Below are 15214 nucleotides of genomic sequence, written 5' to 3'. Positions count from 1 at the left end.
ACAGACATAGGAAAACATTAAATAAAAAAAAAAGTTTTATTTTCTTTTTAGGGCTAAAAAGTTCTTGGAAGTACAAAATTTATTATGAAACACCAAATAAATTATTCTTAGTGGTTTCTGAAGTTCTGACCTTACAGTAATATTGGAGCTTTGGTTAAAAATTTAATAGATATAAGAAGATGTGGTATGAGTGCGAATGAGACAACTCTCCATCCAAATAACAATTTATAAAAGTAAACCATTATAGGTTAATGTACGGCCTTCAACATGGAGCCTTGGTTCACACCGAACAAAAAGCTATGAAGGGCCCCAAAATTACTAGTGTAAAACCATTCAAACGGGAAAACCAACGGTCTAATCTATATAAAAAACGAGAAACACGTATAAATTACATAAACAAACAACAACTACTGTACATCAGATTCCTGACTTAGGACAGGTGCAAACATCTGCAGCTGGATTAAACATTTTAATGGTACCAAACCTTCTTCCTTTTTCTGAAACAATAGCATAACATCATAACATAGAAAACCACATGATAAAATATCAATTGGAAGGCTTAACTCAATCAAACAACGTAAATTAACACACTATAAATAAATAAATTTGATCTGAAAGTCTTGTTGTCGTCTTAAAAACAAACCATGGTAAGCCCAAGACTAACACTGAAAGTTTGAGCTTATTTGTTATCATTTTTAGAACAGTTAAAAAATATTTCTATTGATGAATAAAAACTTCTGTGTGCTACAATGAATACTGTAAAGTTTGTCAACAATTTACATCAAATGGTGGAAAATAATTCTCTTGTATCATATTTCAGCCTATTTATGATATGGCAGCTATGTAAACCTTTTCTGTTGACCTGAAAATCGATATGGGTTATCACACCAAAGGTGCGTTTATACATTGTATCAACCAAAGATAGCTATAGTTAAAGATCGAATTTATAGCATAAATTGTCCGGTGTCTTCTCATTTATCCAACTTTTTAAAATAAGGCATTCAGCCAACTTTTATTTTTGTTAATTATTGAGTTGTTTGTTTAGTAATTATAAGGTGTTTTTTCTAAAATTTGACAGTAAATTTGTTCCTGTATGTTTTTATATTATTTATAAAATATATACATAAATAGGCTATAGTAAACTTGTTATATTTTATTTTTGAATAAAATTTAGTATATTTTGAATAAAATTAAGTATATTTTGAATAAAATTTAGTATATTTTGAATAAAATTTAGCATATTTTGAATAAAATTTAGTATATTTCATATAAAATTCAGTATATTTGAATAATGAATAAATGTTTCATCTTTTATACAGAAGAAACCCACAAATCAATAATAATTTTATATTAACATTTTATTGAGTAAATATGATGTGTTTATTACTTTTTTAGACCTGTTAACTTTTGTTGTGCTGATTCAAAGTGATTACCAAATTAATCATTGTTTTAGTTCAGCATATTTGCTCATCAATGCAAAAATCTAAACATTTTTCACAACCCAATCACATATCTCCAAGTGTTAAAAATTAAAACTATGTAACAGTACTCAGCAATCTTTCCAAAACATGTGAATGAATGAATGAATGAATGAACTAGATATTCTTATAAAGAATATTTCTTAGTTAAGCTCATGGCTAGTATATATATACTAGTATATATAGCCATTTAATCCGAAATTTCATTATTGCACAAATGGCAAATGCACAAGTAAGAGTTCAACTAATTCCTCATGCCAGAGGTCACTACCTAGCAGTTGCAGGCTACAGATTGTGTTAAGACCAGAAAACAGGGAAGAGATGGAGAACTTGTATACTGAAAATGTACAGAAATGGACTGCGCTGGCACCGTCAACACCACAGATAATCTAGTTACCAGATTTCCAAGAGACCACAACCATCCACCATCACATGCTGATATCAAAGCCAAGCAATTCCTGTCACACTTATCAGAGAAAGCACGCTCCTGCCTAGACCCTTTACCAACACTCTATGACAGTGAAATAATACAGTTCCAGTGCAGGGAATGGGACGAAGACATCAGGCAGATTGTAGAAAAGATACCAACCTTTACAGCCTGTAAATCCTCACTATATCGTCAACGCAATACTGAACTACCTAGGCAGCCCGCCACCAGACAAGACATTGACTTACAAGGAGAATGGAGAGAAACTTCAACAGGTAATGATCAAATATTAATATACAAATAAGGTGTTGTATGATTGCCAATGAGATACATTGTTTTTGTAACTCTACATCCAGACATAACATATAAGACATAGCTTTATTTAAAGTCGGTATAAGCAACATAATTTCAAACATAAGCTCTGAAAAGCTTTTAAAACCAAGACTTTTCGTTCATTTTATGTTTTTCCTATGAATAAAATAGAATTTGATTTTTTATGATAAAATATGCAACAAAAGTACAACATAAGATATGAAAATAACTAGATAAATATTGATAATGATTATTTATAGATATTGATATTCATGATTTTGTTGCTTTAATTATTTGTAATAATTATTTTCTTTTTTATATTTTCAGGACAAAACTTTGTACTTTCAGAGGATGGTGACATCAACAAAATACTAGTTTTTGGTACTTCAGACAACCTTCGACACCTCAGCCAAGCCAATACTATATTTGCCGATGGAACTTTTTACGCTAGTCCAGTACTTTTTAAGCAGCTTTACACAATACATGCACTCATTGAAGAAGAGATGTACCCATTAATATTCGCTTTCCTGCCTGATAAATGTCAGACTACCTACCAACGTTTGTTTGCAATTCTTAAAGCAAGTGGAGCAGACAACAACACACCAATCAACCCAATCAGAATATTCATGGACTTTGAATCAGCAGCCTGTAATGCAGCAGAAACAGTCTTTCCTACTGCCAGTATCAAAGGCTGTTTATTCCACTTCTGCCAGCGCATCTGTAAAAACGATCCATTACTTCATCAACACGTACGACGAGCATCAGCACTTCCTTTGGTTCCTCCTCGCCAATTTGAAGAAGTATGGTTCTACGCACTGAATAACTATCAGACCGAAGATGCACACGTAACCAGCTTTAATGACTACGTCACAGAACAGTGGGTTGAAAGAGAACCAGAACGATGGAACCACTTCTCTACCGTAGGACCAAGGACAACAAATCATTTGGAAGGCTGGCACCACAAACTCAACAACCAGTTAAACAAGGCTCATCCTAACCTATTCCTCATCATGCAGAAGCTTAGGAATACACAGGCTGCAACAGAAATTCGCCGCAGGGGGGAAACGCAAGACTCGCAAGTTAAAGTACCGCAACATAGACAACAGACTGACCCAACTTAAGGAGAGACTACGCAAGGACAGATCAACGTAAATGACTACACTGATGCAGTATCCCACCTACTTAAACTCTGATGAAGATCAAATGAACATTCCATTAGGGTGCTATGAATATTTCTGTGCTACGTTTGTTAACCTTTTAATAAAAAAAAAATTATGATGTGTGTATCTATAGTGGACATTTCTTTAATGCCATTATATGTTGTGTGAATCTACTGAACATTCATTTAGTCACGGTGTGCGGTTGATATTACTGTGCCAGTATTTTATAATCTTTGTTCTGGAATTGCTTTTGCTTTTTTTATATATATGTATGCATATATGTTTTGTGAGATTTTGTTCTGTTGAGTCTTTGTGTAGTAAAACATATTCAACTTATATTTTGTCCTATTTGGATCTTGTGAACAGAAGAACAGAAAAAAATGAACGAAGAGGATCTAATACACAAAAAAAGCTCCATCTCATTGACAAATCCCTTCATGAATAAAAGTACAACTGATATTTTTCTATCCAATTCACATTTTAGTTAACGGTTAAATAACTTTAAAATACTTTCAAATGATTTACATTACATTAACTAAATGTCAGTTGCACATTTTAACATGCTATGCTAAATAATACTACAGAAAATTTAATCACGGTATAATTTTCAGTCTTATTTTTCACCTTTCATTCAACCAAACTACTTGGAAAACCCTTTGTTCTAATCTTGATTACCTTTGATCTCATCTATCCAACTTTTTTTTTACCTGTACTACTTATATTTTTAAAAAGTTGGATAAATGAGAATGAACCAATTGTCCAGAATCAAAACCTTTTCCAAAATTTTATCAATTTTTAACCTACTTACTAAAAATCAATAGGGTCTATCTCATTCTAAGTTTTGTAAAGGTTAGACATAAATTATTGTTCAAAAGGAAGAAAAAAAAAACACCTTTCAGCCCCAATTTCTGTCTATCATCTGCTACTGTAAACTTGATCTTTGATAGTGACCTAAATGTCAATGGGTAAATAATTGTTACATACAGCAATACAAAAGACAGTTATTTATATATATGGTAAAAGTTATTTGTATGATTCTAAGGATAATTCTAACATGTGGAGTTTTAAATAAAGCCAAAATTTCAGTCTATTAATATCTGCCATGACCTTGACCATGGCCAATTGACCCCAAAATTGATAGAGGTCTAGTTATCACTATCAGTTATTGTTGAAAATGTTGTGGTGAAAGATGGACCAATGGTAAAAAAGACAAAATCTAGACAGTTAAAACTTCAGACTAGTGGAAGGACTTCATTATTTCATAATCATTATAAAAGAATGTATCAAATAAAAAATAAACGACTCTTTATTTCTATGTTATACTAAATTAAATGTAACTCACAGTTTCATTCACTTCTATATGTCCTCCTGGAAAAAAAATAGGGTAGAATTTAGTCAAACAATGTAGATCTTGTTGCTCAAACACTATTTATGATGTTGCTATATGAATGTTATTTTCATAGTTAATACATCAGAATAATTGAAGGATCCTAGCAATAACTAAAATATTTCTCTTAAACTGCATTGTTTTATACGTTCAAGGGGTTTATAGTCAAAATTTTAAGATTTCAGGGTTCAATTCTTTTCAGTAATGTCATCTTTTTATATCCTGTCCTATTGTTGATTCTGGTGTTTCTTTGAAATAAAATTGATGCAAAAAGGCTTACTAAAACATTCTTGTAAATAAGAAATTAAGTAGATATCATTTTTTGTGTCAGTAGATGGCAATCTCATAAAACTTATTATCTCACATCTTTGTTGTTTCATATTTTGTACACATTTTAGAACAAAGTTTTTAATCAAATTCATTGAATTGTCAAATGTCACTACTCAGTAAACTTTATTTCCCTTCTTTAAATACAATACATTTGAAAACATCATTGTTGTTTGAAAAAAAAGTAGAAAAACAAAATTATATATATCATAAAATCGATCAGGAGTTGTCTCCCATAGACCTAGAACTATAAAAATTATGTAATTTCTCCAGGTCACAGTGGCACCCAAAATAACTTTATGTTTTGTCAATAACTTGGTTTATAATCAGGTTACTTAGTGTGAATGTGTATTCATGTTTTTTTTTGTTTAAATGTACTTTAATCATTCTAATCATTTTCTGTGCTTTATTTTGTAATTCATTTGATTGTATAAAATATAGCTCAAATTTTGGGCACCATGTTTGGTTAATAAATATGTCTTATTTATCTTATTGAATCATAAATCTAGCCAATTTCCAAGATTTGTATTTCTAACATGTCAAAAATTATAATATGCCTGTCAGTAGGAAAATATTATATTTTTGGGTATACTATTTAGCTGAATTTGAATGACCTTAGATCTGTTTCTAAAACAATGTGTAACCATATGACCTCAAGCAACAACCAATTTTCAGTTATGACGTTGGTCAAATTTTTGAAATTGTGATATGTGTGAATATAAATAGGGTAATATTTTTTAAGTGGGTGTTAAATACACCATTATCTTTACTCAGAGGTGTGCTTTTGAAAGACAGGATCTTCATACAAGTTGAGACAAGACAATGCTGGACAAGTTTACATACAAGTGTAAAAACATCTATATGGCATACATGTGTGCTGTCCTGTGTGAGCCATGGTTCCATGTTGAAGACAGTACTGTGACCTATAATGTAAAAAAAAAAATGGGGTATGATTGCCAATGAGACAACTCTCCACAAGAGACCAAAATGATACAGAATTTAACAGCAAGAGGTCAATGTACCACCTTCAACAATGGGCAAAGCCCATACCACATAGTCAGCTATATAAGGCCTAAAAATGGTTTACTTTTACAATTTTACAAATTGTGACTTGGATGGAGAGTTGTCTCATTGGCACTAATACCATATCTTCTTATATCTATAAATGTGTTTTATTTTTAAAATTTGTTTGTTTGTTTTGATCTACCGTAAATTCATTACCTGGAGGAACCCATACACCTGGAAATGTTCGCAGTGCCTTAGATCTACGAGTCAATAGAATTTGACCATCAGCTGACTCTAAGATTACTGCTGCACCAACATCAATTCCTCTCTGTTTTGTATCATCTGGCAGTCTGCTTTCCTCTAAAGGAGACAAATTTCTGATGGGACAAAATGAAGGATGCTGTAAAATAGAAAATTTGGTATCAAGTTAATTTTCATATTGTTATTCTTACATGTATGTCATTAAGAAATGTGGCACTAAACATGAGCTTTATGGAATATCAGCTGTGTCCAAATGACCACAGATATATTATACCGTTTTTAAATTTCCTAGACACAATCTCCTTATATCTTCACTGATTGAGACATCCCTGATTGAGACATGTCATTGAATTCATCATTGCAAGAAGCAATATGACCTTAGCCACATGTGAATTAATAACTGATCACCCTTAGTTTTAGTGGAGTTGTTGTAAAATGTACCTCAGTCTTTCATTTTTTATGTAGTTTTTCTAGAATGTAGATTTTGCTATACAAAAGATTGTCCTTTTGGTATCTTTTGTCTCTTTTAATTATGAGTTGTTGGATAGTTTCCAAAAGTAAATGAGTTTGCCTTTTAATGTACAATGTAATGCTAAAGTCTTATTACCTGTATTTTAACTGGTTGGACAGTATCTGATTTGTCTGTAATTATAAGTTGATTGTTGACCAAAAGTGGACACAGAAGAGTGGTCAGCTTGGTCTTGTCAGTTTCAAAGTAATCAACTATGCACTACAACAACAACAACACATATTCTATATCAATATTTATTTTGTTCTTTAAAAGCTCAATACACCATATAACTTTACATCCTGTTTTTTGTATACCAAGATCATGAAGATAAAGCTTTCTTTTTGATATTTTTTTTATTTCAATGTACAAAATGTACATGTTACACAAATGATATCGGATATGTTCCTTACGTCGTAACTACAATCCCCTTCCCTTTCATGAATGTGACCTACCGAATAAGACTATTTACCGGATTTGTAATCACATAAGCAACACGACGGGTGCCATATGTGGAGCAGGATCTGCTTACCCTTCCGGAGCACCTGAGATCACCCCTAGTTTTTGGTGGGGTTCGTGTTGTTTATTTTTTAGTTTTCTATGTTGTGTCATGTGTACTGTTATGCGTTTACTTTACTACATTGGTTAGAGGTATAGGGGGAGGGTTGAGATCTCACAAACATGTTTAACCCCGCCGCATTTTTGCGCCTGTCCCAAGTCAGGAGCCTCTGGCCTTTGTTATTCTTGTATTATTTTAATTTTAGTTTCTTGTGTACAATTTGGAAATTAGTATGGCGTTCATTATCACTGGACTAGTATATATTTGTTTAGGGGCCAGCTGAAGGACGCCTCCGGGTGCGGGAATTTCTCGCTACATTGAAGACCTGTTGGTGACCCTCTGCTGTTGTTTTTTATTTGGTCGGGTTATTGTCTCTTTGACACATTCCCCATTTCCATTCTCAATTTTACTATTGTTTTTCTGTTTGTCTTTTTCATTTTTAGCCATGGCGTTGTCAGTTTGTTTTAGATTTATGAGTTTGACTGTCCCTTTGGTATCTTTCGTCCCTCTTTTACACAGTGTTCTGGCTGGGATTTGAAAAAGGTAGGGTGCTAGTCAGAAAAAAGGCAATTTTACGTATAAATGTCTTTGAAAAAAGGTCAATTTTACACATTAATTCAGGTCACTGAAAATCTAAGTGCTGGATAGCACCTGTGGAAAGATTGGAAGAGTTAAGTTTCAATAATTTCAAATTAAGGTATGGTGGGGACAACAGAGCCTTAATAAATCAGAATTGGTGAAAATTGTATGAACAGCAGGTCTCAAGCAGGAATAAAAGTGTTTTTCCAGTATGAAGATAAAATGAGCTCAAATTAAATAATATGGGTCTCTGAATTTGCACAATTTCATTTAAACAGCAGTTTATTTCTACCGGTATCCAAATAATGTTGCCTGTTTTGAACATATAGATATAGGAAGATGTGGTGTGAGTGCCAATGAGACAACTCTCCATCCAAATATTTAAATAAAGTATAAAAAAAAAAAAATTGAGAATGGAAATGGGGAATGTGTCAAAGAGACAACAACCCGACCAAATAAAAAACAACAGCAGATGGTCACCAACAGGTCTTTAATGTAGCGAGAAATTCCCGCACCCGGAGGCGTCCTTCAGCTGGCCCCTAAACAAATATATACTAAGTCCAGTGATAATGAACGCCATACTAATTTCCAAATTGTACACAAGAAACTAAAATTAAAATAATACAAGACTAACAAAGGCCAGAGGCTCCTGACTTGGGACAGGCGCAAAAATGCGGCGGGGTTAAACATGTTTGTGAGATCACAACCCTCCCCTATACCTCTAACCAATGTGGAAAAGTAAACGCATAACAAAATAAACCATTTTAGGTCAATGTTTAAAAAAAAAAATTGCATATCAAAAATTGTTCTAGTAAATGTTACCAATTTCTTGTAGACATAAGTTCTAGACCAACAGCTAAGAACTTTAAGTGTCAACAAAAATAATCTTAAAATGTTGTTTTGGGGCATTTTGTTAGTTGAAACATAGGTTATATGACATTGAAGATTAAAAGTTATAGAGTGCCTTTTGATCAATTTATAAAGTTTTTTTTTCAGCACAGGGCATTGAAAATGTACTTTTTCAACTTAAACAAATTAAGAAACTTATTTTATTGAAATGCAGATTTTTCTTGATAGCAAAAATATATATTCACATATTATAAAAATTCAAATGACTAAAATAGACATAATGATTGATGGGGAATAAATTAATAAAAAATGGTTGGTTATAATTGGCCGTACGGTGACCTTTAGTTGTTAATGTCTGTGTCATTTTGGTCTTTTGTGGATAGTTGTCTCATATGCAATCATACCACATCTTCTTTCTTATATATTGGTTATAATTAAAAGTTTTAAAATTTTGAAACTGTTTCAAACCAATTTCTGATAAAAAAAAAAAATGAACTGATCTAAATTGTTGATTTATTACAGATGATTATTGTAATTTATCAAGTAAATTATAGACCTTACTTAATACCTTTTATATATTCATATTTTTATTTTTTTTCCATTTTATTTTAAAGATCGTGTTAATCCTTAATTAATCATTTATCTTTCAGACATAATTTACAGATGTTTTTTTCACAGATTTTTGTAGCCGATATTTATTTCTTTTTTCAATCCCCCCCCCCCCCTTTTTGAATCGTAATTTAATTGCATTTAATTTTCGCAAAAGAAATGATAGTATTACATTTAATTTTTTTCAAAACTGAAAGAAGAAACATTCAGTATTTTGTTCCAAAATTAAGGGAACTCGTAACAATCCTATATAGTTTGAAAAAGGTTTCTTAAGATGTGGTACACATAATTTATTTCTTTATGTTATAAAATGAAAACAAATGAAGATCTTGACCTTTTAATACATTTTTCAGTTTCCTAAATATTTCAGAGGCGGATACCTTTTAAAAAAAAAGTGGAGCTTCAGCCATGGAATAACATGAAAATGAGTATGTTGTACCATAGCTAGGCTCCGCCTTCTTTCCTTTGGATTCTAGTTGAGTTGCATATTTAATTAGCAAAGTATGGTACAACATCAATTTGCATATAATATACCATGGTTTTCCCTCACCACACTTTTTAAGCAAATTATTTCATTAAAACATCAAAGGAAAAATTCCAATTTATGTTACAATTAGCACATAACTTTTATTATGCATTCAGTGATTCTTGTAAATTTAAGTTTCAGTTAAAATGGAGTAATATATTTCCATACTTTTGGCACAATTTTATATGGTTGACATCATAAATATATGGTCATGATGCTGAGACCCTTTTAGGAAGCTGTTTCCTTCATATTATATAGTTACTGTTACAATATCAGTCTCACCAAGTATGTAAACAGATATTGTGATTTTTTTATACTTCATTGCACGTTATAGATCAGTTAATGGAAGTAAAGATGCAAAATATAATTTTTTAAATATTTAGTTTTGAAGTGTATTGAAGTGAAAATAATTAAAATTAATATTCTAATATGCATTTGCATTAAATTAATTTTATATTTAATCCTTTTACGAAAAGAAACATAAATTTAAGGAATATAAAATATATTGTGAACAGGTGATAAATAAGGGGAAGTAACTCATTTTGTTGATATACACAAATTATCAGGGCTGTAATTAGCCTCTCCTAATAGTGAGGCAAAATATATTTGCTGAGCAGAGTGAGGGAAACAAATTTTGGCGAGGGGTGTGGGAAAAATAACGCAAAATCATGCATTCTGAGCGTTTCCCAGATTCTTTCTGACATTGAAACACAATTAATTTTTAGCTATTTTTTCTCCACAAAATTCTGGTCTCAAAGTAAAAACATAGATTTATTATAATTTAAGACTTTTACGTTTCACGGACAACATTAAAAGACTGATATGTAGGATAAGTCTTTCTGTCTGTTCTTGTCTTGTATTGTGCTTAGACTTTGGTGATTTTTTTATGACTAGATTTAAATATAGTGACAGTGCAGTGTTATACTTTAAGTACTAGTACTGCTTAAGTCGACACTAGGGACCATCTTGGTATTAAAGATTCTTTTATTGTTGAAGAACCCTCCAGCAACTTTGACCATTGAACATTAATAATTTTTCAATGCATGGACTTTGTGTGTGATTAGGTTTCGTGCACATTTACTCCATATTTCTTTATTTTCTGTTAAAGGGTCTGAACATGACTGAATGCAAGTTTAACCCTTCAATGTTAAAGGTCATATAGCAATACATTATTGTTTTTTTTTCAAATTATTTGATATAGGGAAATTGGTGACCTTACTTTAATTTAAACCATGTCATCTATCTAGTTTTATCTACAAAAAAAAAAGCCAGTTTTGTATTCTTTGCATGCATGATATCAAGTTCAATTCTCCATTAGAAAACGACTATTTATTTCTGTGTCTTGTAGCATCGCCTATTCTTAAAATATTCTCTTGCACAATATCTGGACATCAGTGGGCATACAACATAATGCGCGCCGCGTTGCAAGTTAACCATGTACACTACATGCATGAGAAATTTTCCAGGGAAGACACTGATATTGCAAAACCACACGTTTACAAATGAAAATCAACACTCAGACTATAGTCATAAAGTAGGACAATAAATGAACAAAAGACAAACCCGGGACATAGAAGTACAAACAATAGACTATCAGCTTTGAAAACTAAAAGCTTCTTGCTAGACACTTTCCGAGAAAATAATTTGATATTAAGATAATTTTTTGTTTCAGTCATTTTTTTCAAATTTCTAACATGAGGCATTTGCCTCAATGGAGTTAGGGCCCTGATTATGTATGACCTAAAGCTAAGTTAATTTACAATGTGTTTGACACCAAAGCTGTCAGAAGCCATGCACTTAATGGGTTACTTAATTTGACAGTTTGCAAAGGTAGCTGAACTTCTTGTTCATGGAAGAATTACAAAGGACAAGGTTCACTTATGGCACAAAATGGCCTAAAATATCAATTTTATCATAAAACACCAAAAAGGTCTCAATTTGGTTCTTAAATGGGTCTATTTTAAAAGTCTAAATGCTAAATACATCAGTTCTTTTCATAAGAGTACAAAATATTCTCCAAACTATGCCTATTTTGGACATTTTGTCAAAATATGATGATTTTGTGCATTTTTCAGACCTAAAAGCTTTAGGAACAAATTGGCTGCCACCTACGATCCAAAATGTGTTGTAACCTAAAGATTCTAATTTTGATATAGATTTCATCAATATAAAAAAACTTTGGATCGTAGATGGCGGCCAAGGTTAATTAAGCCAAAAACAATTAAAATCATGGGGGAAAAGTACCAAAATTGACCTTTTAATATAAATTATGTTTATTTAAGGGGTCACAGCTCCATAAATAATAAAGGAAAGTGCCAGAAGAAATTTTTGTGTCTTACTAGTATTATCACAAGTATTTCTATGTGAAATTTGTAATTTTTTTACCCGATTTAAAAAACATAAAAAAAATCAGGGCCAATTTTAACCCTTTATGAACCTTCTCCTTTACCGCTATTTTAAAGGCAGAAATTGCTGATTTTCCACGATTAAAACGGCAGGGCGCCAGAGGGATGACAGAAAAAGGCATGGGCGTCAATAAAAAAAAAAGGTGGGAGCTGCGCCCTGTTCAAACTTTATAGCTAGAACACTGATGTACATGTATCTGCTTTGCATATTTTTTGATTGCCATTAATCAAACATATTATTTTAACGGATTTTGCAGATTAATGGTAATGATAAAAACATGACATACATGCACTGAAACCATCTACATGTTTCTTAAGTTTGTGTGTTGTTTTATTGCAGTAACCACAAACATTCGTTTCCTGCAATGGTAAAGGCTTCCTCTGTATTTCCACAAGGAGAGGGTTTACTATATATACATGTAACATGAAACAACATAACTGTATAAGGCATACCAAGGATTTGTATTGTGTTATTAGGGATCCTAGGACATACACTGTGGCATTGTGTACCAGATATGAATAACCTTGTTGTGTGGCCTCCACTGAAGTTACATACTGGTGAAATGGTTACATGCTCGGGTAATAACTTAAATCTGTTACACATTTAATTTGGGTTATATATTATCTATCAAAACAGAGACATATATACACATGTGTATATATATGTCTCTGATCAAAACAAGTGCTTGTGCAGTCAACTAAGGCCAAACAAAAAAGTATGTGTGGTTCCAGATACATCTGAAAAAAAGTTAGGGTAGGTACATGTACATGTACATGTAGGTAGGGATTTTTTTTTTTATTTTATGTTTTTTTTTACATTGAGTCTATGAGAGCAACATTCTGACTTTAACAGTGCTTAATGAAAAATGACAATAAAATCTTTAGGGTAGGCTATTTTTAAGCTGAAAAATTAGGGACGGTAGGGTTACTGGAACCACACATATATTTTTATTTGGCCTAATCTACAAAAAAATGTATATATTTCATTATTTGTAAATTGAGATAATCATTAAACCTGTGTGAATCTGGCAATACATGGTTTGTTGTCTATTCCTTTTCTCTGAACATGAACGAGTATTCTTTTTGAAGATGCCATAAGTATTCACGTACAAATCAACTCCCAAATCGTGTGGTGAGACCAAAGTTTCCAAAACAATAAAGTTATGTCCCTTGTTAGTACCGCGGGAATGGAAATATCGGTAACGGACTATCGATGAAGAGAATCCGTAAAATGTTAAGTTATACTGCAGCAATTACTGGGTATGAAAATACACTTTTTTCAAATTTAATATTTTCTCAGCAAACATATTGACCTATTGACTATATTTTACTGGAAGCTTGTATTTGTTTCCTCTTCTAGAAATGTCAACCAATTAGTAAAATATAAATTAAAATGACTCATTTCAAGATTCCGAAGTCATTGAAAACATATGATTTGAGACAAATACAGGCAAACACCCACACAAACCTAGGTGACCATCCTTTAAATCATTTCAACATGATTTTTTGGGGGCATTTCAATGTCATAGCCCGGCATGCGTATTTTGCTAGAAGGATTACTGTAATAATTCAGTCATGTATGGGCTCGTCACGGTACTTATTGACTGACTTCTGAGTGTTCCGGCTATAATTTAATTGACATTGCAAATCATTATGCCGGTTTTTGTTTGTAATTAGGGTTGGTGTGCTATAAAAAAAAAGTGTCTATAGTATAGACATGATTTCACAGGCTAGTTTTTTTCTTATGCAAAATTGGTATCATCATCAGATAAAATAAAGTTTATCCATTATTTCTAATAATAATGGTATAGATCCCTACTATAAACTATAAGCGTTTAAGCACCAACGTAGATAGATACTTTAAAATTTGTTATCTTGGATAGTAATCCGATTCTACTCCTTGATTCGCAAGTCAAATCGTTTAAAGCGTACCGTATAAAAGTCATATTTTATTGAAATTGTTGCCGTATAAGAATCGGACTAAAACATTTTTCCGACGGCAAAGAAGAAAGCCTTATTTTATTTTTATAAGTCGCTCAATTCTGAGAATATATCATTCAGAAATCTACTTTATTTCTAACTCAATCACAACCAGATTAACGTCAACGGTTTAAAGTCCTCGTGCAACTTTTCTTCATTTTGACTGTATTACTCCCCAGTATATTGTACCTCTGGGAATAAGATATTCAGTCAATAGAGATAGTGTGCAGGGGCGTAGCTGCCGTTAGGCACTTTAGGCACGTGCCTACACATAATTTTTTCACAAATATTTTTTTTTATTAAAAAAAATAACAAACAACGTTATCTGTAGATGAAAGCCGAGGAAGTTGTCAAAACTCTCTAATTATCGAATGTCATGTGTACACTAGTCTCTCGTCCTTAGTGAATGGAATATTGGATAGAAGTGAATGTTTTTACGATTTTACCTTATATAGAAACTATAAACTGTAACTTTGGTTCATTTCACTTCTATTAACAAAAACTTGAATAAACCTCAACTTAGAGACATGCGTTTTTTAATTACTTGTTGTTAGTTTTCAACTAGCTTTCCACATTGTCTTCACCCGACTTGACAATGTTGGTCGTCAGTTTGGCTGTGCAGTATGTATAAATACGCAGTCACGTCTATAGTTGTAGAGAGAATGCAACTCTTTGAGGAGTTCGTAGTTGGTCTACTGAAAGGCAATAGTTCTGCTCCTATCCAATAATCCCTCATTTTCCAATGCATGGCATATTTTATTTCCAGACCTTCGTCCTGAACAACACCTATTACAGGACCTAGCTCCAAGTTGTTTTTATTGTAATTTTTTTTCAACGGTCCT

The 15214-nt window shown here is 32.1% G+C and overlaps 2 protein-coding genes across 3 annotated transcripts in view; one reads left to right on the top strand and one right to left on the bottom strand.

The window, feature by feature from the left end:
* Positions 1-13569, bottom strand: part of LOC139504916 (nucleoside diphosphate-linked moiety X motif 17-like) — a 39883-nt gene extending 26314 nt beyond the window's left edge. For both annotated transcript variants that reach the window (XM_071294798.1, XM_071294797.1), the window contains exons 1-4: positions 13408-13569; positions 6965-7087; positions 6313-6496; positions 4720-4745 (exon numbers count right to left, since the gene is read on the bottom strand). In XM_071294798.1, the coding sequence (XP_071150899.1) occupies positions 4720-4745; positions 6313-6496; positions 6965-7087; positions 13408-13488 (414 nt within the window). In that variant the 5' untranslated portion in view covers positions 13489-13569. The remainder of the gene's footprint in view (positions 1-4719; positions 4746-6312; positions 6497-6964; positions 7088-13407) is intronic.
* On the top strand, positions 1776-3338 carry LOC139504917 (uncharacterized). The gene is made up of 2 exons (XM_071294802.1): positions 1776-2180; positions 2545-3338. The coding sequence occupies exons 1-2, from the start codon at positions 1832-1834 to the stop codon at positions 3336-3338; spliced, it is 1143 nt and encodes a 380-aa protein (XP_071150903.1). The 5' UTR covers positions 1776-1831.
* Positions 13570-15214: the final 1645 nt, after the last annotated feature.

Source organism: Mytilus edulis, unplaced genomic scaffold (genome assembly GCF_963676685.1).
Source record: "Mytilus edulis unplaced genomic scaffold, xbMytEdul2.2 SCAFFOLD_100, whole genome shotgun sequence".
NCBI classification, from domain to species: domain Eukaryota; kingdom Metazoa; phylum Mollusca; class Bivalvia; order Mytilida; family Mytilidae; genus Mytilus; species Mytilus edulis.
The sequence above is the reverse complement of the archived record's forward strand: the minus strand, read 5'-3'. Positions and strand labels throughout refer to the sequence as shown.